The sequence below is a fragment of the Lolium rigidum genome, chromosome 4, assembly GCF_022539505.1.
Source record: "Lolium rigidum isolate FL_2022 chromosome 4, APGP_CSIRO_Lrig_0.1, whole genome shotgun sequence".
Taxonomy (NCBI): Eukaryota; Viridiplantae; Streptophyta; class Magnoliopsida; order Poales; family Poaceae; genus Lolium; species Lolium rigidum.
The window spans coordinates 259,566,185-259,588,381 of NC_061511.1; the positions used below are offsets into that span (position 1 = coordinate 259,566,185).

The following is a 22,197-nucleotide window of genomic DNA, read 5'->3' on the forward strand; positions in this document are numbered from 1 at the left end:
AGGCGGGGCGCGCGGCGGCGGGCACGCGTGCTGCTGCAGGTGGGGCGCGCGTGGCGGGCGGGCACGGCGAGCAGGCGCACACGACGGCGGGACAGGGCGCTGCTGCAGGTGGGGCGCACGACGGCGGCGGGCGGGCAGAGCTGCAGGCAGGGCGTGCGACGGCGGCGGCCGGGCAGGCACAACGTCGGCGGGCGGGAAGAGCTGCAGGCGTGAGGCGCAACAGTGCGTCCGGGCGCCCCGCGTCCTAGGCGGCGCGTCCATCTGCGCGGCGGCAGGCGAGCAGGCGCGCGGTGGAGCAGCACGGTGGAGCGGCGAGCAGGTGCGCGGCAGCGTGCAGCGGTGGGCATGCGCACGGCGGCAGGCGCGCGGTGGAACGTCACGGCGGAACGGCGAGCAGGCGCGCAACGGCGTCCAACGGTGGGCATGCGCGTGGCGGCGGACATGCGCGCGGTGGCAGGCGCGCGTTGCAGTGGCACGACAGGTCGGCGAGCAGGCGCGCGGCTGCGGAGATATGCGCAGCGGACAGGCGAGGCGAGCAGGCGCGTGCGGCGGGCATGCGCACGGCGAGCGGCGGCGGGCATGTGCCCTGCGGCCTGCGCGCGGCCCGTGCGGCAGAGGGCATGCGCGCGGCGCGCGCGGCAGATAGGCGAGCATGCGCAGGGAAGCAGGCGAGCATCAGCGGGCATGCGCGCGGCGGTCATGCGTGCATGCGCGCGGTGGGCATGCGTGCATGCGGCAGCAGTTGATGATTTCTATTTTCTTCATTTATCTTTCTTTATTTTTTATGTGAGAAATTGGACCTATGAGTGACACAAAATATATTCTAAGGTTATATTTGCAAAATGTAACTAGCAGTTGGGTTTTTATCTGCCACGTAGTCCTGACAAGTGGGGCCAAATAGTCAGAAAACGGTTTAACACATCTAAATAGCAAAATCAGTGCTCTTTGTCACGAACATGCCCCAATAGTGGTAGTCATGTGACAAAACGAACACGTTCGGTAGTTCTGTGACACAACTGCCACAATTGTGGTAGTTTTTTGTCATTTACTCAAAAATACACATCCTGTGGAAACACAAGTTTTTGGTCTCTTGCAGAATGGAGCTCCTAATTAGCGTGTGTAAAGATGAAAAAGCTTCTCATAAACACAAAATAAAGATAGACAGAGTTTTTGGTTATCACAGCCCTTCGGTTCCAGAGTTGTGGCTGACTTTAGGACCTGCCCACTGTTGGCTGGCACGGGACCTGGTCCATGGATCAAGAGGAGCACGCTGGGGTGGCTGTGGCGTCGAAGGTTTGGCCTCTCGAAGTTCATTCTCCCGGTCGACAAATCTGTGTAAGAGATAGGTAACAGATGAACCCTAAAAAAACAAAACATACATAACAGATGTTGATTTCAACCTCATCACAGCATACAGTTTGTTTATCTGTGGCAATTGGAAGCTATTCCTGATTACTGTGTCTTTGCAAACTAATGTTTTTTCTAGGTAATTTCAGACCTCAATGGAATCTTACTATACATAAACAGAAAACTCAAACAAAACTAACTAGCACCAAACAGTGAAAGACGGACGGATTCGATAACACTAAATTCTAAGAAACAGGAATAGTTAACCAAAGATGAAGGATACTATAGCACACTACTTGATGAAGAATGAAAATACAGGCAACACAAGAGCGAATGTAAATTTTCTGCAAATCAAGTTATGATTTTGTGCAGGTAAGGTATGTGAAGCACAAACATACTCGATGTAAGCCATTGGTGCAGCATCTCCTATTCGTATCCTGGTTCGCAATAGTCTTGTATATCCACCAGCTCGATCCCTATATAGAAGTGGAACATTAATATATAGCCTGAAGAGTTCTCTTTAGCATGCTAACAAGATTTAAAACTGAAACCAACCCGTAACAGTGTAAAACTTACTTGTAGCGGTACGCAAGCTCTGTGAATAACTTGTGAACTACGTCATCACCACGAACAAATGCTGAGGCACGTCTTGCTGAATCTAGTGTACCCTATAAAATAATATAATGTCCATGTGTCAATACAGCAACTATTACAGCAGAAGGAACCTTTAAGAGAAAGAACTAAAGAAATCATGCAATATGTAAAGGGGCACTCCTGGAATGTGGAATGATACAATTTTCCAGTACACACACAAAAAAACCTCTGTATCTGAAAAATGTTCGAAGGGCAGGCCTGGCGCATGTAGAGTATCTCCACTTGTGTCCTAGAGGTCGGTTCGAATCACCCTCTTTGCATAAAAAGCAAGGGAAAGGTTGCCTACAAGTTCCCTTCCCCAGGCCCCACAATGTGTGGGAGGTTTCAGGGTACGCCGGTACGCCCATTTTTACTTGTCTGAAAACTATTCGGTATTAACTTCATCATTACAGTTGTGACATCAGAGTTGTGGGAACTCATTTCATAAGATCACTGATGAAAAGAGTACCTTGAACTGCATGCCAAATTTCCATGAAATTTTACTTGTACTTGCTTAATCAAAATAATGCTGAACATTTACTCAAGCAGTCAAAACTTCACCAATCTAGTAAGTTTCCATCAGAGGCTACAACAAGAAACTCATACAATACAATCGCACCTCACTATTAGGTGAAGGTTTTCTACGCAGAAGCCAATGTGTCTCATGCCTCTTTTTATTTTGTGATTCACATAGCGAGTACCAGACTCAACCGTGAATTGACTCCTACACAGCCCGCGGAGTAATGTATCAATCCCATAGAGGGTACCATATCCACCGAATTAATATGGGCAGTTTCACTGCATCACTCAGGCAGACTTAACCTAAACCTGAAATAAGTGCCACTAAACAGTCTAGGACGTCGCCGGAGTTACTGCAGGGTATTCTATGCCGAACAAGTCTCAGGTAGTAAAAACTTCCCCAATGTAATATATTTCCATGAGATACTACAACAGGAAACAAGAAACTCATATAAGACAATTGCACCTCACTACTAGGTGAAGGTTTTCTAGGCATAAGCCAATGTGTCCAGATCTGCCATTCTTTTTGGGATTAGCATAATGAGTATCAAAACCAACCATGAACGGACTCTAACACAGCTTGTGGCGTATGGTATCAACCCTGAGGAGTAAATCCTATCCACCTACTCAAGATGGCTGGTTTCATTACACCAGTCATTTAGATTTAACCTAGATAGGCGCCACTGAACAGTCCAGTATATCGTCAGAATCCAGTACTGGCACTAGGGGAGTAGTGATTAGTGAATACTAGGAAACGACTGAAGGACGTACATCTTTGCCGAGCTGCACCATCTGATCCGCCTTCCGCCGCACCTCCTTCGCCTGCAACGACAAGAAGCAAACACATCAAACAAAAGAACAATTTCCCTGGAGTAGAAAACCTGCACTCCTCCCACCGCAATCTGTTCGACGAAATGCCGGGGGTGAAACAGAGACATGAACCTACTTTCGCGACAGTGGTCTCGATCCGCTCGTGCTTCACCAGTTGCGAAACCATCGTCCTGCCGAGAGAGGTCGGTAAGGGGTGGGGTAGAGAGAGAGGCAGCCATGGCCCGCGGGGTCAGGTAGAGAGCGAGGATGGAACGGAAACAAAAAAGAGACGGGTGGGGCGACAGAGAAAGAGTGATGGATACCTGAGCATGGAGACGCGGTGGGCGGCGTGGCGGCCGAGCTTGCGGAAGTTCCCCATGACGGCGGCGGCGGCGGGAGAAGAGTGGCCGGCGGTCAGCGAGCAGGCACTTCCCAGGCTCCGTTTGTTTGGAATCGCGTGCTACAGCTATGGGCTTTCAGGGCCCAGATTAGGCCCCAAGCAGGCCCATATTTCTAATAAGGCCTGATCTAGTGTATAACCACTTTCTCTGGAAAAAGATGACCTAAAAAGGACAATTGCAGCCTACTCCATCCTCCCAAATGTACAAGTTGAATTACTCCAAAAATATTTTCAATTGAATTGAACAGGCACCTTACGAACACCAGATTGATTAATACTGTAACCCTATAAATGTAAACTCCCAGAAATATATTCAAGCAGTATGCTTTTACCAACTATAGCGAAAGAACAGGAAGTTATTTTCTTAGGTACACAAGTGGTCAAGTAATTTTCCCAACTCTTTCCAAATCCACATGTTATAGATAATGAGTTGTGCAGCATCTACATTCCAATCCTACAAACTAAATCTGATAGAAATCAATAGTAGCCTGCTAATATAACACAATAAGTTGCTGTTCCAAGGTAAACAACCCCCAGTAATCTGCCAGTAATAACATATTAAGTTGCTGTTCAGCTCAGCTGCAAGATCCCCGAACAATCTGCTCGCGTCCTGAATTTCAGCTGAGCTGAACCGATTTTTCTCAAGCCCGTTTCTTCCTCCTGTCCACCTTTCCTAGCTTGGACTTGCGCTGCTTGAACACATGCAGGTACAGCTTCAGCCACAGAAGCGGATAGCACAGCAGACCACCCTGTCACCACATGGTAACTGATAAGTTAACTTTCTTTTAGAACTCTGCCGGCAGGTTAAGTGATCACACATTATGATCAAATAGAAGCAGAAGGGATGCAAGGGCGTTTTCAGTCCCACTAATTCCACGTCAACATACCACGAGAAAGGAATGGTAGCTCATGGAGAACTTTGCAAACAAGCCTGAGTAGAGCTCCCGCTCCTTCACAAATGGAAGAGCTTGGTAGATAGTCCACACTGCATGCAAAGATATAAAGGAGAGTGGAGTACTACAGTGATTACAATATTAAGGAAGAGTGTTTTTATAGGCATGATGTCATGTGAAAGAGTTTCCGAGCTTACTTTCTCCTGGTCCTACCCCGATCGGATACAACGGGATAAAAGCAGTGTACCTACAGGTAGTAGTTTGGTCAGAGAAGGATAAGTAAAGCAGTTTAATCTGAGAATTGAGGTGCAGTGATTTGAAAATCTTCAGTGTTGCAGGAAAATTTGTGAATCGGTTATAATTCACACATGACATAACCATTCTAAGGTAGGTTTCCATATTTAAATTGCAAATATAAAAATGTATATGCAGTTCTCTCAGAGAAACAATAGAGGTCTCCTGCCAATCAGCCGAGTTTACCATGTGAAAAATCTTTGTTAACATGTTCGCGAATCACAATAGCATATAAGATACAGCAGAACACAGAAATAAACCAGAAATACAGATGTGGAGCTTGAGACTGTTAGTGGATGGAACCTGAGATAAGTCAGCCATGCTGGACAAACTTTTAAGGTAGTAAGAGCATAATGGGAGTATCTGATGACCTGTATAATGAAAACAACATGTTAAACATGGCTCAGCAAACTTAAAATACAAGATGGAATTTACTAATTATATACATGAAGAATCTGACATAAGGACATTATTCTACTACTAATGTTTCTTACAGGATACTACATGCTATACTATTTTTGTTCTCCATATTTGAGTCTCAACTGAATACATAAGGTTAATGCGCTGGGACAGTGACTGAGCCAGATCTTGAAGTCAGTGTTGTCATTTCAAATCTGTGATGTCAAATACATGTGTTTTTACTTATTTTAAATAAATTTTTTTGCATGATTTATACCAGCATACAAAGGATTTGCCAAAAATGTGTGTGGTCAATTGACCACGTAGGTCTCAACGCTTCGCCACTGCGCTGGTAACAACAATATTAATCCATAATTCCTTATGCTCAAGACATCATTAGTACGGACATTGTTGTATTGGTACGAAATCAATTCCACAAACTTGGTATTAACCCAAATTAGCCTAGCAGTGAATGTACACTTGAGTATGCTATCAAAGCTATAACTCTTTATATCAGGACAAATCATCTTAACATAGTCATAATGTGCCTATTTGCAAAAGTGATAATACAAAATCCATCGTGTGGTTACTGGTGAGAATAAGACAGCATAAAAAGAAGAAAGAGAAAGTGAGGTCATTTTGCCACACCTCAGATATACTCCAAGCCATAAACGTTATGAACACAGACGGACTGCCCTGAACCTGCACTTGGCACAGCAGACTAAACCTGTCAGCCGAACACCACAGAGCTGAAGTATAAGAGTGACGAAATTCTTCAGAAATTTCGTTTTGTCCACGAAGTCGCACTGGAATTTTGCAATGGCCGTCGGTTCTCACCTCAGGGATTTGCCGGAGAAGGGCGAGAACGAAGTGGGTCCTCCCTCCCCATTGCAGGAAAGCGAGAAACGGCGAGGTGGGCACCAATCCTGGACAACCAAAATGGCCAACGACGCGGAATCAACAAGGGGGAAAGCCAGGAGGAGACGAAATTAAGTCTAGCTAGCTAGCAGTTCATCCTCCCACCGACGGCGGCATGGACAGTCTCAAGAACAGCGCAAGTCTGCAGGAAGCCTGCAGAGACGGCAAGAAAAAAGTGTCAGTCCACACGTAATTCGGAATTCAGATGTGGGGAATAAAATCCGGGTAGGGGGAGGCGGGAGGTCGCACATATGAGGTCACCGGCGAGGGCGTATGCGGGGTGGACGGAGACGGGAGGTGCGAGACAGGCCAGGAGGCGGAACAAGGCGAGTGACCTGGAGAGCGGCGAGGGAGGGGATCGATCGAAAGGAGAATCAGTACATCGGAATAAAGGGAATCAAGTGACTGGTGGTGGTGGATGTTAACTGCTGCTGCTGGAGATGCGAGTTTAGTTTACCATCCCAGGGATTGGAGGGAGTTGTAGGCGAGGAGGTAGAGCTGCGAAGGGCGAGGCATGGCTGTCGCCGCGCTTTCGTTCTCGCCGCTTGCCGGGGAGTCCCCAACGGGAGGAGACGCTTCCTGTTGGAACAGAGAGGGTTTGCCGAAGGATACTAGAAATGGCTATCGACGGAGGAGTTTCTGTGGCTGTGGTTCTGTCCTGTGCCTTCGTCGCTCGTCGGGTACTGAGGTGGACGGGAGGATTGAAGAAGAAGAAGCTGAAAGAATGGAATTGAGAGTTCAGGCAAATTTCTTCAGGTAGTCACACAGTTTGTGAGTAGCTAAGTTTTCAACCTTCGCAACATGCTTTAAGTACTTTCAGCAACAGCAACATGAATCATATCGTATTCAGGTAGGCATCAGTTTTTCCCCCACATAGTTGCATCTAAACAGACGCCGGAACATCTATAATGACCATAACATTTTTTTCCTTCTTCAAGTTCTGCTTTCTCATCTTCTTTAATCTTTAGCGTCAATTGTTTCTTCCGCATTCAAATTGTAAATCAACTATATCTACCATGATGATAAAAATATGTGAGTACCTCCGCATGACAAGACATACACACAATAACTATAACATCAAACTGTTTTATATCATACAAATGAATGCCATTCAGTCTGCACGTCATCGGAAAGAAACACCATAATCAGGCATACAAATTCTTACAGTTCGATTATAATAATTTGTATTCTGTTTTTTCCCTCACTTTCTCTGTAGTCCTACCGCCTAGCCTGGCGGCAACTGGGTCTTGATTTAAATCACGTTAATTTCCATCAATGCCACCCCTTGGTCGCATCCAATCACAATCCTACAAAAAAAGTACTCCTATAATTATCATTACAAATTCCATATTGGCAAAAATAAATAGAAATACCAATGAAGTGTTTTTCTCAAGTAAATCGTACAGCTGGTGAACATATTGTATACTGGAAGATGCAAGTAAAATTGTTCAGGTCCTCCCGAAGGTGGGATCTGGACTCAGGTTTTCTGAGCTTGTGGCCATACTCCTTTCCACGACCAGCACAAGGGTGATGCTCAATGGCGAGCCAACGCCTCCCCCCCCCCATCTGGCACCGGAGGGGGTCTGAGATAGGGACGCCTTGTCGCCATCGTTGTTCGTTGTTCGTTTTGATCATGAACACGCTTGGTAGGGTGCTAGCAAAAGCCAGGGAGGTGGACATGCTGAAGCGCCTTGCCTTGCCTGCCAGAAGCTGACGACTTCGGTTTCTTCACGTGGTTCGTAGCATCACGTAGAATCACCAAAGAAATACCCTTTCGGCCTGCAGTTGGTGTCGCCCGGACAGTTCCCTTTACAAATTGAGTTACTCCAAAAATATTTAGTTACTGGAATTGAATAACCACAAGATCATCGGACTGATTAATGTTGTAACTCTGGAAACGTGAATTAACATACTCCCTCCGTTCCTTTCTATAGTGCCTATAGATTTTTGGCATTTGTTTCAGAATATAAGGTTGTAGCTTGGCTCTTTTTCAATAACCCCCTCTACATGCGTGAAAAAAATCCATACAAAAAGAAACAATTAATTGAGATTCCTAATGAATGACCCCAACGATTCCTTAAATTTAGGAAGCAATGTTTTTATTTCCTTAATATAACCTGGCTGCACATATATGGAGAGTCAACCAGAGAGATTTGTAGAATTTGTTATGTTAATTTAGAAAGCTACGGATTTTCCTTATTTTATTATGATCTCAAATCGTTAATCTAGGGGGTCTTGTGTAAAGAACACTCTTGTGCTAATTTCTGTGCCAAAAAACTATAGGCACTATAGAATGGAACGGAGGGAGTATGATTTAACTGTATGCTTTTAGCCTTTTACCAACCATAGTGAAAGAATAAAAAGTTTATTTTCAGCTACACAAATAGTCACAATGCCATAATTTTATTTTCTTACATTTAACACATTGTCACAATATGCCCAATTCTTCTTAAGTCTACATGTTATAGACATTGCGTTGCATAACATTTACATTCAAATGCAGTAAATTAAATCTGGTAGAAATCAGTAGTCTCCTAGTAGTATAATAAGTTGCTGATAAATGTGCTAGTAGTATGGTTAGTTTCTGTTCAACTCAGCCAAAGCCTCCACAACTGCATTAGCTGCAAGATGCCCCAACAATCCTGCTCGCTTCCTGAATTTCAGCGAATAAATGTCAGCTAAGCTGTACCGATTTCTCACGTCCTTTTCTTGCTGTCCATCTTTCCCAGTTTGGACTTGCGCTGCTTGAGCACATACAGGTACAACTTCAGCCACAGAAACGGATAGCACAGCAACCCACCCAGTCACCGCATGATAACCGTTAAGTTAAGTGATCAAGTGCACATTATGATCAAACAGAAGCAAAGGGGTACATAGTGTATTCGCTCTTGCTGATTTGATGTTAGACATACCACGAGAAATGAATAGTAGCTCATGTAGAAGTTCGCAAAGTCTGAGTAGAGGTCCCTCTCCTTCACGAATGGAAGAGCTTGATATATAGTCCACACTGCATCCAACGATAGCAAGGAGATTACAACAATGCATTACGAGATTAAGGAAATGTGTCTTTGCAGACATATGTTGTGTGAAGAGTTCCTAGGCTTACTTTCTCCTGGTCCTACCCCGATTGCATACAACGGGATAAAAGCAGTGCTCGGTACCTACATGAAGTTGTCTGAGATTAGATTTTCCTGACAGAGAAGAAAGATGCTTTAATCTGGGAAGTGGGAACTGAGGTGCAATTGTTTGAAAAACTCGGTGGAGCACGTAAATTCTTTTTTTGAGGGGAAACACATTAATCATCTCTCACACAAACGTATACAGAGTCATGATTACTCTTTTTTTTTTGGAGCAGGTAAACTTGTGAACTGGTAATATTTAAAAAGGATATGGCCATTTTACAGTTGGGTTCTATTTTAGAACTGCAAACACAAAATAGATCATATGTAGTTATTTCAGAAAATAACGGAAGTCTTGTGCCAATCAGTTGACTTTACCCTCTGAATTCCATTTTTAGGTGTTTGCGGCCAGCAATGACTCACAAGATAGGGCAGTATATCTAATTAAAAGTAGATCATAGATGTGCAGATTGACACTGTTACGGGATAGAACCTGAGGTAAGTCATCCATGCTGGAGAAACTTTTAAGGTAGTCAGAGCATAGTGAGAGTACTGGATGACCTGTACAATGAGAACACCATATTAAGCATGGTTAAATAAACTCCAACAAAAATATGAACCTTACTACCAATATCTTGTGAAGGGGCTGGAATAAGGACCATTTTTTCGACCACTAATATTTCTTACAGGATACTATATAGTACTACGTTCACTCTTCTGTATTACTAAATAAGTAATCAGCTTTTTCACTTAACTGAACGGTAAAAAGGATAATGAAGTGGAAACAGTAACCACTAGCATTTAACATTACAATGCTTCATGTTCAAATTTAGATAAAAAAAATAGTGCGACTGCACACAATTAAGTGCACAAACTTGGTATAATTTCAAAACATTCTACCAGTAAGATGACAAGGAACATATGGGTCCAGAGAATAATCTAAGACCAAACTCCTTTTGTATATTGCAATATGCAGTCGAAGTTAACTCTTTATATCAGGACAATGTATCTTAACATAGTCATAAAGTGGATACAGCAAACGAGATAGTACAAAATCTATTGTGTCATTCTGCCACACCTCAGATATGCTCCACGCCATAAACGTTATGAACACAGATGGGCTACCCTAAACCTGCATTTGGCACAACAGACTAAACCTATCAGCCAAACACCATAGAGCTGAAGTTACCCTCCGTCTCATGAAACTTGTCTCAACTTTGTCTAAATTAGGGTGCATCTAGACACTATTTAGTGCTTAGGTACATCCAAATTTAGATAAAGTTAAGACATGCTTCATGGGACCGAGGGAGTATAAGAGTGATGAAATTCTTCGGATATTTCGTTTTGGCCACGAAGTCGCGCTGAATTCTGTAAGGCCTTGTTCGGCAGAGGAGATTCGGCAGGTTTTTTTGGGTCTTATCCCGGCCCGATCAGAAAACACGTCAAAACGCTAGCAGTCGTTCGGCCGGCCGGTTTCGAACGGGTCAGCCCCATGGATCCCTGCCAAAACACGTAGGGTTGGAGTGTAACAGAAACGCCCCACTCCCTTCGTGGTTTGGACGGCTGCATTGCGAAAGCTCGGAATGGCTGGTATTTTGGTCCACGTTCTGACGAGAGGGATTGATCGGATTTAGACGGAAGAGAATCTGAGAGGATTGGGTGATCACCCAAGACACGGTGGCTAATACACTGAAAAACACATTAATCCACCTCTACCGAACAAGGCCTTATGGATTTGCCGGAGAAGGGCGAGAACGAAGTGGGTCTTTGAAGGAAAGCGAGAAACGGCGAGGTAGGCACCAATCCTGAACAACGAAACGGAGTCAACAAGGGGGAAAGCCAGGAGGAGACGAAATTAAGTCTAGCTAGCGAGCTAGTAGTTCCTCCCCGCACCCACCGACGGCGGCATGGACCGTCTCGAGTACAGCGCAAGCCTGCAGGAAGCCTGCAGAGACGGCAAGACACGTAATTGAGAACCCAGATGAGAAAAAAACAACAACTCTGGGAGCAGAATTAGGTGGGGTGGGGCGCACATATGAGGTCGCCGGCGAGAGCGTACGCGGGGTGGAGTGGAGGGAGAGAGGAGGGGCGAGGCAGACCAGAAGGCGGAACAAGGCGAGTGACCTGGGAAGCGACAAGGAAGGGGATCGAGAGGAGCAACTGTTGATGCTGCTGGAGCTGGAGAGGTGGTTTGGTTACCATCCGAGGGACTGGAGGGAGTTGTAGGCGACGAGGTAGAGCCGCGAAGGGCGGGGCTGCCGTCTCGCCTCGTTCTTGCCGCTGGCCGGCCGGCAAATCCCGGAGTGGATTGAAACAGAGAGGAACTGTCGTAGGGTGAGAGTTATGTCCTGTGCTGTCTCTACACCTGGGCAAAGTTCGGGCCGGGCCGGGTTTCCGGCCGGGCTTAAAAAAGCCCGCGGGTAAAAAGTCAGGCCCGAGCCCGACCCGGCCCGACCGTCGGGCCTGTAAATTAAGCCCAAACCTGGCCCGAACGAGCAAAAAGCCCGGCCCGGCCCGAGATGCCCGGCCCGACTAGGCTAAAATGCACAAAAATGAAGGCCCAAACCCGGCCCGGCCCGACGTTTGGGCTCAGATTTCAGGCCCGAACCCGGCCCGAAGTGCAAGCCCGACCCGGCCCGGCCCGGGATTTTCGGGCCGGGCTGCCCATGCCCAGATGTAGCTGTCTCTAGTCACTCGTTGGTACTGAAAGAGGATCACTTTTGCTTCAGTGTCCCCCCTCCTCCAAATTTTAACAAATGGATGGCTAGATATATGGATACCCTTTCGTTAGGAGGTTGTTTGGTTGAGGACCAAAATCTGGATGAAATGGATGGTCCCATTTTTAATTGCGTTTGGTTGTACTGTAGATGGGGTGGATGCGGAAATCCGTTTTGGGTCAGATGATCATATTATCTCCACCATCAAGCTTTCTCGTGATCCCTGCTGGTCCCGCGTATTCTAGTGTGTATTCACGCATATAGTCCCTCATTGAACAGTGCATGGTCCCACATGCTCAGCACCTGTCTTGTTCCAGTCGACCGTTTGAGCCCAAACAGACCATGACGTGCGCACTTTTCTTGTACCGTATACAAGACCTTCACCCTCATGTAACTTTTTGCTAAACAAAACAAAAACTTCTATATCTGAGGTAAAATGCAAAAATATAGTTAAAAAACATACGAACTCTGTTAAAAAACATACGAGCTCTCCAAAAATATAGTTGCTCTAACAGATGATAACACATTTAGGCTTTTTGGCTTTTGTTAAGTGCCGCCTAGAAATTCAAATTGGTGGGTAGGTGTTGGTTCCTTTTCATCACGTGTACACACATGAACCAGACTGTGGTAGTTCTTCAAGCCTTTTCTTAAGACATGTCCAACGGGACGACGCAGAATGGACACTCGAAAGTGGACGCGCGCGTTCATTTGCGTCGGCACAAATGGTCGAATTCAACCGCGCGTTCGTTTGCGCCGGGGGTGCCCCCAGCGCACGACGCAATTTTTTTTGGCACTGTTTGAAGAGAAACATAATTTACATAGTGAATAGAGGAAAATAAAAATTAAATTAAAAGGCGCATGTACCGCCTGCTACCCTAGCCTACTGCTCGTCCTCGTTGTCGATTACGAGGAAATTAGGTATTGGCCACGACTCGGCTAGCGCCTGCGTGAGCGTACGCGGTGCTGAACGACGGAGGTGGAGGTGGAGCACCCCACGGGTTGAACGACGAGGTGGATGCGGTGGCGGGTACGGGGCCGAGTTCTGCAGCGCCTGTTGGAGGGCCTCATCCTCCGTGAGGTTGAAAGTGCATGGAGCCCCCATATGTGGTTTTGGTAATTAATGACAATCCCTATGGACTAATGTTTGCATTGAGTTATATTTGTAGGTGTTGTCCATAGGCAATGCTTGAACCATATGTTGGCTTCAAGGTTGCAATAAGAAGAAATTGATGAAGAATATCAAATGTCAAGTATGTCTTGAAGATGAAGATGAAGTGAGCCCTCAAGTTACTTCAAGACATCAACATGATGAAAAATGAAGAAATGATGTGCAAGTTCAAGATGAGCCATCTCGAAGAGATCATTTGCTTGAAGCTTGCCATCCATATGGTGATCATGGATATGTGAAGATGTGCCGAAGAAGAAGCTCTCCATGGTGGATTATGGGGGAGCAATCCACAAGACTTCGTCAAGCAAGCACAATCAAGAAAGGCGTTCCATCTTGTTGTGATCAAGATTGTCATCATCGAGCTCAAGAGGAACGCGCAAGGATAAGGTTTGCTCTTGATAGGGTTTCTTTCTCGCCGGTCTCATGGTGTAGTTGGAGACCGGTTTATAGTTTAGTTGCCGTACTATCAAGAGGGCTCTCGAGTGAGTAACTCGATCGTATCCTTCGGAGAGCTCAAACCTTTGCATCCTTGCATCATCTTTCTTGGTTGTTATTTGGATCTTATCCATATGGTGTTTTAGAGCTTGTGCTTATTCACATAACAAGCTCTAGTTCATCGAAAACGGATTCCGCATGAATCACTTGTTGCGTTTTCGATATTAGAGTTTTTCTCGGTTTCTCTTCGTATTGAGAGGTTCACTCTAAAATACATAGAAAAACCTACCCCACCTGTTCTTAATCTTTTCACTCTTTGTGGGGTAGCTCTTTCCATCTTATTTACAACAAAATTGGTTTCACCTAAATCCGAGTTTCCCAACTCAAGTTGTTGCATTTTCCATATTGGAGGTTTTACCGGTTTGCCTTTTATAGATAGGTAAAATCTTTATTCATTTGTTTCTATCCTACTTTTCTGGACTATGATGTTTCTATGCATATTGTTGTAGAGCTCGTTGTTGTGATTTCAACGAGCCCAAGATCATCGAAATCGGAGTCCGGATGCAAAAGTTCTTAAGGTTTTCGTATCGGGTGTTTGGGTAAAAACAGGGGGGCCGGAACTGCCGCCGGGAACACCCCGGCACTGCCGCCGGGAGCACCCCGGCACTGCCGGTGGCCAAGGCCGGCACTGCCGGCCACCCCTGCACTACCGGTGGAACAAGGCCGGCACTTCCGGTGGCTCAAGGCCGGCACTGCCGGCCTGTCGTGATTTTGGCCCCAACGGGCAGAAATCTAAGACCCCTATTTAAGGCCTTCTTCCTCCTCTTTCTCCCCACTTCTTCTTCCTCCTTTGGCTCTCCACCATTGTTGACCTTGAGAGCTTCCCACATCCCTCTACTCCTCCAATGACTCTTGAATCCTTTTGAGGGAAAAGGAAAAGGAGATCTAGATCTACAATTCTACCAATCAAATCCATCTCTTTGTGAGTGGAACTCTCTAGATCTTGATCTTGGTGTTCTTTGTGAATTCCTTTGTTCTTCCTCTCTTATTCCCCCAATAGCTTTTGTAGCTTTGTTCGAATTTGAGAGAGAAGGACTTGAGCATCTTTGTGGTGTTCTTGCCATTGCATTTGGTGCATCGGTTTGAGTTCTCCACGGTGATTCGTGGAGGTGAAAGCAAGAAAGTTGTTACTCTTGGGTTCTTGGAACCCTAGACGGATTCTAGGCCTTTGTGGCGATTTGTTGGGAGCCTCCAATCAATTTGTGGATGTGTGCCCCAATCTTTGTGTAAGGCCCGGTTTCCGCCTCGAAGGAAATCCCTTAGTGGAACCGTGACCTAAGCCTTTGTGGCGAGGGTCACCGGAGATTTAGGTGAGGCGCCTTCGTGGCGCTCGGTGTGTGGTGTGAGTACCACATCTTGGGGTGAGGCCTTTGTGGAGTTGGTGTGCATCGAGCAACCACACCTCAAGGTGAGCCTCTTGTGGCGTTCGGGAGCACTAAGCCACCGCACCTCTCCACGGGAGATTAGCACTTGCAAGAGTATGAACTTCGGGATAAATCATCGTCTCCCGCGTGCCTCGGTTATCTCTATACCCGAGCTCTTTACTTATGCACTTTACCTTGTGATAGCCATCGTGCTTGAAGTTATATATATCTTTCTATCACATAAGTTGCTAATATTGATTAGCATAAGTTGTTGGTGCACATAGGTGAACCATTGCTTAGAATAAGTTGTTGGTGCACATAGGTGAACCATAGTATATAGGCTTTGGGCTTGACAAAGTAAACACTAGTTTTATTCCGCATTTGTTAAGCCCATCTCGTAAAAGTTTTAAATCGCCTATTCACCCCCCTCTAGGCGACATCCGTGTCATTTCAATTGGTATCAGAGCAAGGTCTCTCATTCTTAGGCTTCACCGCCTTGAGAGTAAAGATGTCGGTTAGGGGATTAGCGCACAATAACTTGTTTATATTTGATGGCACAAAGTATGATCTATGGAAAATTTATGTGCTTAATATTTTGCGGGGTATTTCCCTGGACATGGAGCAAATTCTTGACATGGGTTTTTCTTCTCCTAAGGATCCTCAAAATTTATCTCTTGAGGAGAAAAAAAACTCTTGCCTCGATGCTCTTGCTTCTCATGTGTTTTCCATTGTTGTGAGCAATGTAGTTACTTCATCAATCATGCCTTTTGGGAGCGCTCATGAATTATGGACAAAGCTTCAAGATAAATATGATGTGTCCAATATTATTGAGGATGATTGTGTATTGCTTCCACTTCCGGCCGTGATGAGTTCTCATCTTCATCCACTTCACCAAAGTGTGGTAAGACACAAGGTAATGATATGGTGAGTGGTGATGAAAATTGCAATGTTGATATTGAGCTTACTATTGATGATTCTTAATCTCTATCTCATTGCAATGCTTCATCTATGGACATAAACACATCTAGCACTATAAATCATCTACATGCTTGTGTTGATAGTCCTTGCATATCATGTGTAAGTTGCTTGAATAAATCTCATGATGATATGCTTGATTTGTCTTGTGGCCATGATAAAAATGCTTCTATTTCCTCTAGTTGTTGTGTGGCTAACAATGTAGAGGAAACCAAAGATTCTATTGGTCAAGACAAGATCTTGAAAGGAGCCTCAAGTAACTCCTCATCTTTATCTCATGGTTCTCATATATGCCTTATGGCCAAGAGTTCCACGGTATCTCCTACCGTGGAACCTAATATTCCTCGTGGTGATAAGGATGAGGATGAATATGAAGAAGAGGATTGGGTTGTCTCTCTACGCGATAAGGGTAAGAATGTATTCAAGGTTCTTTGCAAAGATAAAATTGCTAGCACTCACTTCTTTGAAATCTTGACTACCGCTATTGAGAGCCAAAAATGTATTTGGTTGCATGAGAACACCATTGATAAAATGGGTGCTCTTGAACGTGAGTACGCCAATGATGTGGCATTCCTAAAGGATGAACTTGAAGAAGAACAAACCACCAAGGAAGCTCTTGAGGAGACCTTTGCTCTAGAATTGTCTAGAGAAAAGGAAAACCATGATAGAGCTCTTGAGATGGCAAATGAACTAAAGCTAAAAAATGATAAGCTTGTGTTTGTTAATGCTAAACTCCTTGAGGATTCTGAGCAACTCAAAAAGGGCTCAAGGGTCATTGAGAGTGCGCTCACCAAACTCACCGAGTCGCATGAGCAACTTAAAGCTTTTTATCTAAAAGAGCATGCCAACTTGCCTTCTCCTATTGCTATTAATAATGATGCTTGTGCTACTAACTCTACTTCTTGTGAAGCATCTATCTTGAAGGAGAATGTTGAGCTAAGGGCTCAACTTGATTTGCTAACTGGAAATTATGGGAAATTGGAAGAAAATCATGGAAAACTTTCTAGCTCCCATGAGGATCTTCTAGCCTCTCATGATAGGCTAAAGTTAGCTCATGAGGCTATCATATCAAAGGCAACACCTTGTGAGCCTCATGTGGATACTAGCACTACTACTCAAAATGCTATATTGCCATGTGCTAGTCCTAGTAATTCATCCACTCGTAATATTGCTAAATCTTGTGATGAATTATCTTCCTTGCCTTGTTGTTGTAACAATGAAGATTCTACTTCCTCTAGTACTTGTGTTGTTACTAAGCATGTAGAGGAAATCAAAGAGCTCAAGGCCCAAGTCACTTCTTTGAAGAATGACTTGGTAAAGAGTCATGAAGGGAAATGCAAACTTGACACGATGTTGAGTGTGCAACAATCCCCCAATGACAAGAGCGGACTTGGATTCAAATCCAACAACAAGAACAAGTCCAAGAACAACAAGAATAAGAAGGGCCAAGTACAAGTCAAAGACCTGGCCAAGATTGTTTGCTTCAAGTGCAATATTGAAGGGCACCATGTTAGATCTTGCCTTTTGAAGAAGAAGCAAAAAGGGAAGCAGCCTCAAGCTCAAACTCATATTCAACCTCAAGTTGAAGAAATGCCACTTCCCAAGAAGAAGCAAGCCAATGCTCCCATTGTGGAGAAATCTAGTGAGAAGAAGGAGAAGAAAAGAACTTGCTACATATGCCGTGAGAAGGGCCACATCTCCTCCTTTTGCACTATCGGTACCTCATCCAACTCTATCACCATTGATGATGTTTATTCTCTTCGTAAGGATGAGGGTGGCAATGTGTTTGCCAAATTTTTTGGTGCTCAAAGTGGTGTCAAGAAAAGAACCATTTGGGTTGCCAAGCCTATTGTGACTAACATCTTAGGACCCAACTTAGTTGGGGACCAACAATCCAAAACTTGATCAATAGGTGCTTGTTGGAGGGCATTGGAGACTGATACGCGTAAAGCACACGTCCGTTGGGAACCCCAAGTGGAAGGTATGATGCGTATAGAAGCAAGTTTCCCTCAGTAAGAAACCAAGGTTTATCGAACCAGTAGGAGCCAAGAAGCACGTTGAAGGTTGATGGCGGCGAAGTATAGTGCGGCGCAACACCGGGGATTCCGGCGCCAACGTGGAACCCGCACAACACAACCAAAGTACTTTGCCCCAACGTAACAGGTGAGGTTGTCAATCTCACCGGCTTGCTCGTGAACAAAGGATTAACCGTATTGTGTGGAAGATGATTGTTTGCAAAGAACAATAAAGAACAAGTATTGCGAGTAGATTGTATTTCGGATGTAAAGAATAGACCGGGGTCCACGAGTTCACTAGCGGTGTCTCTCCCATAAGATAAATAGCATGTTGGGTGAACGAATTACAGTTGGGCAATTGACAAATAAAGAAGGCATAACAATGCACATACATATATCATGATGAGTACTATGAGATTTAATCAGGGCATTACAACAAAGTACATAGACCGCCATCCAGCATGCATCTATGCCTAAACAGTCCAATTTCAGGTTATCATCCGAACCCCTTCCGGTATTAAGTTGCAAGCAACAGACAATTGCATTAAGTATGGTGCGTAATGTAATCAACACAAATATCCTTAGACAAAGCATTGATGTTTTATCCCTAGTGGCAACATCACATCCACAACCTTAGAACTTTCTGTCACTGTCCCAGATTCAATGGAGGCATGAACCCACTATCGAGCATAAAACGGTGCAGCAAGACTCACATATAAACATATTGTAAGCATTATAAGACTTTACATCGTCTCCTTGTTGTTCAAACACCTCAACCAGAAAATATCTAGACTTAGAGAGACCAATCATGCAAACCAAATTTTAACAAGCTCTATGTAGTTATTCATTAATAGGTGCAAGGTACATGATGCAAGAGCTTAAACATGATCTATATGAGCACAACAATTGCCAAGTATCACATTATTCAAGACATTATACCAATTACCACATGTGGCATTTTCCGTTTCCAACCATATATCAATGAATGAGGTAGTTCAACTTTCGCAATTAACATTAAAAATAAAGCTAAGAACACATGTGTTCATACGAAACAGCGGAGCGTAATATCTCCAATATAAAGAATGCTAGGATCCGATTTTATTCAAACAAAAACAAAAACAAAAACAAACAGACGCTCCAAGCAAAGCACATAAGATGTGACTGAATAAAAATATAGTTTCACTAGAGGAACCTGATATTGTTGTCGATGAAGAAGGGGATGCCTTGGGCATCCCCAAGCTTAGATGCTTGAGTCTTCTTGAAATATGCAGGTATGAACCACGGGGGCATCCCCAAGCTTAGACTTTTCACTCTTCTTGATCATATTGTATCATCCTCCTCTCTTGACCCTTGAAAACTTCCTCCACACCAAACTCGAAACAAACTCATTAGAGGGTTAGTGCATAATTGAAAATTCATATATTCAGAGGTGACATAATCATTTTTAACACTTCTGGACATTGCACAAAGCTACTGAAAGTTAATGGAACAAAGAAATCAATCAAACATAGCAAAACAGGCAATGCGAAATAAAAGGCAGAATCTGTCAAAACAGAACAGTCCGTAAAGACGAATTTTACAGGGGCACTTAACTTGCTCAGATGAAAATGCTCAAATTGAATGAAAGTTGCGTACATATCTGAGGATCACACACGTAAATTTGCAGATTTTTCTGAGTTACCTACAGATAATTCTGCCCAGATTCGTGACAGCAAAAAATCTGTTTCTGCGCAGTAATCCAAATCTAGTATTGACTTTACTATCAAAGACTTTACTTGGCACAACAATGCAATAAAATAAATATAAGGAGAGGTTGCTACAGTAGTAACAACTTCCAAGAATCAAATATAAAACAAAAGTACTGTAGTAAAATCATGGGTTGTCTCCCATAAGCGCTTTTCTTTAACGCCTTTCAGCTAGGCGCAGAAAGTGTGAATCAAGTATTATCAAGAGATGAAGCATCGACATCATAATTTGTTCTAATAATAGAATCATAAGGTAACTTCATTCTTTTTCTAGGAAAGTGTTCCATACCTTTCTTGAGAGGAAATTGATATTTAATATTACCTTCCTTCATATCAATAGTAGCACCAACGGTTCGAAGAAAAGGTCTTCCCAATATAATGGGACAAGATGCATTGCATTCAATATCCAAGACAACAAAATCAATGGGGACAAGGTTATTGTTGACCATAATACGAACATTATCAATTCTCCCCAAAGGTCTCTTTATAGCATTATCAGCAAGATTAACATCCAAATAATAATTTTTCAGTGGTGGCAAGTCAAGCATATCATAGAGTTTCTTAGACATAACAGAAATACTTGCACCAAGATCAAATAAAGCATTACAATCAAAATCATTGACCCTCATCTTAATGATGGGCTCCCAACCATCTTCTAACTTCCTAGGAATAGAAGTTTCAAGTTTTAGTTTTTCTTCTCTAGCTTTTATGAGAGCATTTGTAATATGTTTTGTAAAGGCCAAATTTATATCACTAGCATTGGGACTTCTAGCAAGTTTTTGTAAGAACTTTATAACTTCAGAGATGTGACAATCATCAAAATCTAAACCATTATGATCTACAGCAATGGGATCATTGTCCCCAATGTTGGAAAAACTTTCGACGAGTTTTATCACAAGCGGTTTCAGCTAGCTTTAGCAATTTCGAGGCAGCTTTTGTACGCTTTGCACTAGGAGTAGAAACATTGCCAACACCAATTATTTTACCATTGATAGTAGGAGGTGTAGCAACATGTGAATAATTATCATTACTAGTGGTGGTAATAGTCCAAACTTTAGCTACATTATTCTCTTTAGCTAGTTTTTCATTTTCTTCTCTATCCCACCTAGCACGCAATTCAGCCATCAATCTTATATTCTCATTAATTCTAACTTGGATGGAATTTGCTGTAGTAACAATCTTATTATCAATATCCTTATTAGGCATAAATTTCAATTTTAAAAGATCAACATCAGAGGCAAGTCTATCAACCTTAGAAGCAAGAATATCAATTTTATCAAGCTTTTCCTCAACAGATTTGTTAAACGCAGTTTGTGTACTAATAAATTCTTTAAGCATGGCTTCAAGACCAGGGGGTAAACTCCTATTATTGTTGTAAGAATTCCCATAAGAATTCCCATAACCATTACCATTAGCAGAAGGACATGGCCTATAGTTGTTACCAGAATTATTCCTATCACTACAAGAAAAGTTGCCATGGCCGACGAAGTTGAAGTCGCGCCGTGGTTGCTGGTGTACCATGGCCGACGATTTTGGTCCCTCCGTGGTGCATGTCAAAACTTTTTTTTCTCGTTTTTGAGGCCACCTAGCCCGACGAAAGCGGCCAAAACGTCGCGTATGGTGGCCCGGACGTGGTGCATCGCGAATTCTCGGGTTCGCCGGCCGAGTCAATGCAAATCCGCACCGCCGAGGGATGTAGGGCCCGGATGGCAGCCTCTCCGGCATTGTTTTTTTCTCGATCGCGCCATCTCGTTCAACGTTCTCCGATCGAGCCGTTTACGATGCGAGGATCATGGGTCCCGCATGTCATCCTCTATGAACCAAAATTCTTTCTATTCTTGGATTTTTTTGACCCCCCGATTTCGGCTACTTCCTTTTTCTTTTGATCCCTTGCCGCCTTGGAAACGTTGAGACCGCTGCAGCTAAATGGGACCCGCATGTCATCCTCTATGAGCAATCAACTTTCTTTTCTTGGAGTTTTTTTTGGCACCTCATATTTGGTCACTTGCTTTTTTTTTTCGATCCCCTGCCGCCTCTCAAACGGTGATACCGCTGCTGCTAAATGGGACCCGCATGTCATCCTCTATGTACTATAAAACTTTCTTTTCTTGGATTTTTTTGGCACCTCATATTTGGTCACTTGCCTTTTTCTTTCGATCCCCCGCCGCCTCTCAAACGGTGATACCGCCGCTGCTAAATGGGACCCGCATGTCATCCTCTATGTACTATAAAACTTTCTTTTCTTGGATTTTTTTTGGCACCTCATATTTGGTCACTTGCCTTTTTCTTTCGATCCCCCGCCGCCTCTCAAACGGTGATACCGCTGCTGCTAAATGGGACCCGCATGTCATCCTCTATGTACTATAAAACTTTCTTTTCTTGGATT

General features: G+C 44.0%; 2 protein-coding genes and 1 pseudogene across 3 annotated transcripts; all 3 read right to left on the reverse strand.

Moving 5' to 3' along the window:
* Window positions 1–1,060: 1,060 nt before the first annotated feature.
* LOC124650365 (50S ribosomal protein L17-like) lies at window positions 1,061–3,688 on the reverse strand. The gene is made up of 6 exons (XM_047189898.1): window positions 3,633–3,688; window positions 3,446–3,500; window positions 3,271–3,321; window positions 1,924–2,015; window positions 1,746–1,865; window positions 1,061–1,331 (listed from the first exon to the last, which is right to left on the reverse strand). Exons 1-6 carry the CDS (start codon window positions 3,686–3,688, stop codon window positions 1,178–1,180), a joined length of 528 nt encoding a protein of 175 aa, XP_047045854.1. The 3' UTR covers window positions 1,061–1,177.
* Window positions 3,689–3,980: 292 nt separating this feature from the next.
* On the reverse strand, window positions 3,981–6,933 carry LOC124650367 (very-long-chain (3R)-3-hydroxyacyl-CoA dehydratase 2-like). 2 transcript variants are annotated; one of them, XM_047189899.1, is made up of 9 exons: window positions 6,671–6,933; window positions 6,463–6,548; window positions 6,319–6,366; window positions 6,082–6,221; window positions 5,944–5,997; window positions 5,200–5,267; window positions 4,800–4,849; window positions 4,597–4,694; window positions 3,981–4,458 (listed from the first exon to the last, which is right to left on the reverse strand). In XM_047189899.1, exons 1-9 carry the CDS (start codon window positions 6,727–6,729, stop codon window positions 4,351–4,353), a joined length of 711 nt encoding a protein of 236 aa, XP_047045855.1. In that variant the 5' UTR covers window positions 6,730–6,933; the 3' UTR covers window positions 3,981–4,350. The 2 variants fall into 2 exon arrangements, with proteins under 2 accessions (XP_047045855.1, XP_047045856.1); XM_047189900.1 differs by having other exon boundaries at window positions 6,133–6,221; window positions 6,671–6,919.
* Window positions 6,934–8,790: 1,857 nt separating this feature from the next.
* Window positions 8,791–22,197, reverse strand: part of LOC124648647 — a 33,844-nt pseudogene continuing 20,437 nt past the window's right edge.

Excerpts from the sequence above, each read along its gene's own strand:
- LOC124650365 (XM_047189898.1), bottom strand. The coding sequence starts at position 3,688 with ATGGGGAACTTCCGCAAGCTCGGCCGCCACGCCGCCCACCGCGTCTCC. Across the intron at positions 3,501-3,632 it reads CACCGCGTCTCCATGCTCAG|GACGATGGTTTCGCAACTGG; the intron begins GTATCCATCACT and ends CTCTCTCGGCAG. Across the intron at positions 3,322-3,445 it reads TCGAGACCACTGTCGCGAAA|GCGAAGGAGGTGCGGCGGAA; the intron begins GTAGGTTCATGT and ends TTGTCGTTGCAG.
- LOC124650367 (XM_047189899.1), bottom strand. The coding sequence starts at position 6,729 with ATGCCTCGCCCTTCGCAGCTCTACCTCCTCGCCTACAACTCCCTCCAA. Across the intron at positions 6,222-6,318 it reads GACTGTCCATGCCGCCGTCG|GATTGGTGCCCACCTCGCCG; the intron begins GTGGGAGGATGA and ends TTGGTTGTCCAG. Across the intron at positions 5,998-6,081 it reads TGCGACTTCGTGGACAAAAC|GTTCAGGGCAGTCCGTCTGT; the intron begins GAAATTTCTGAA and ends TGCCAAGTGCAG.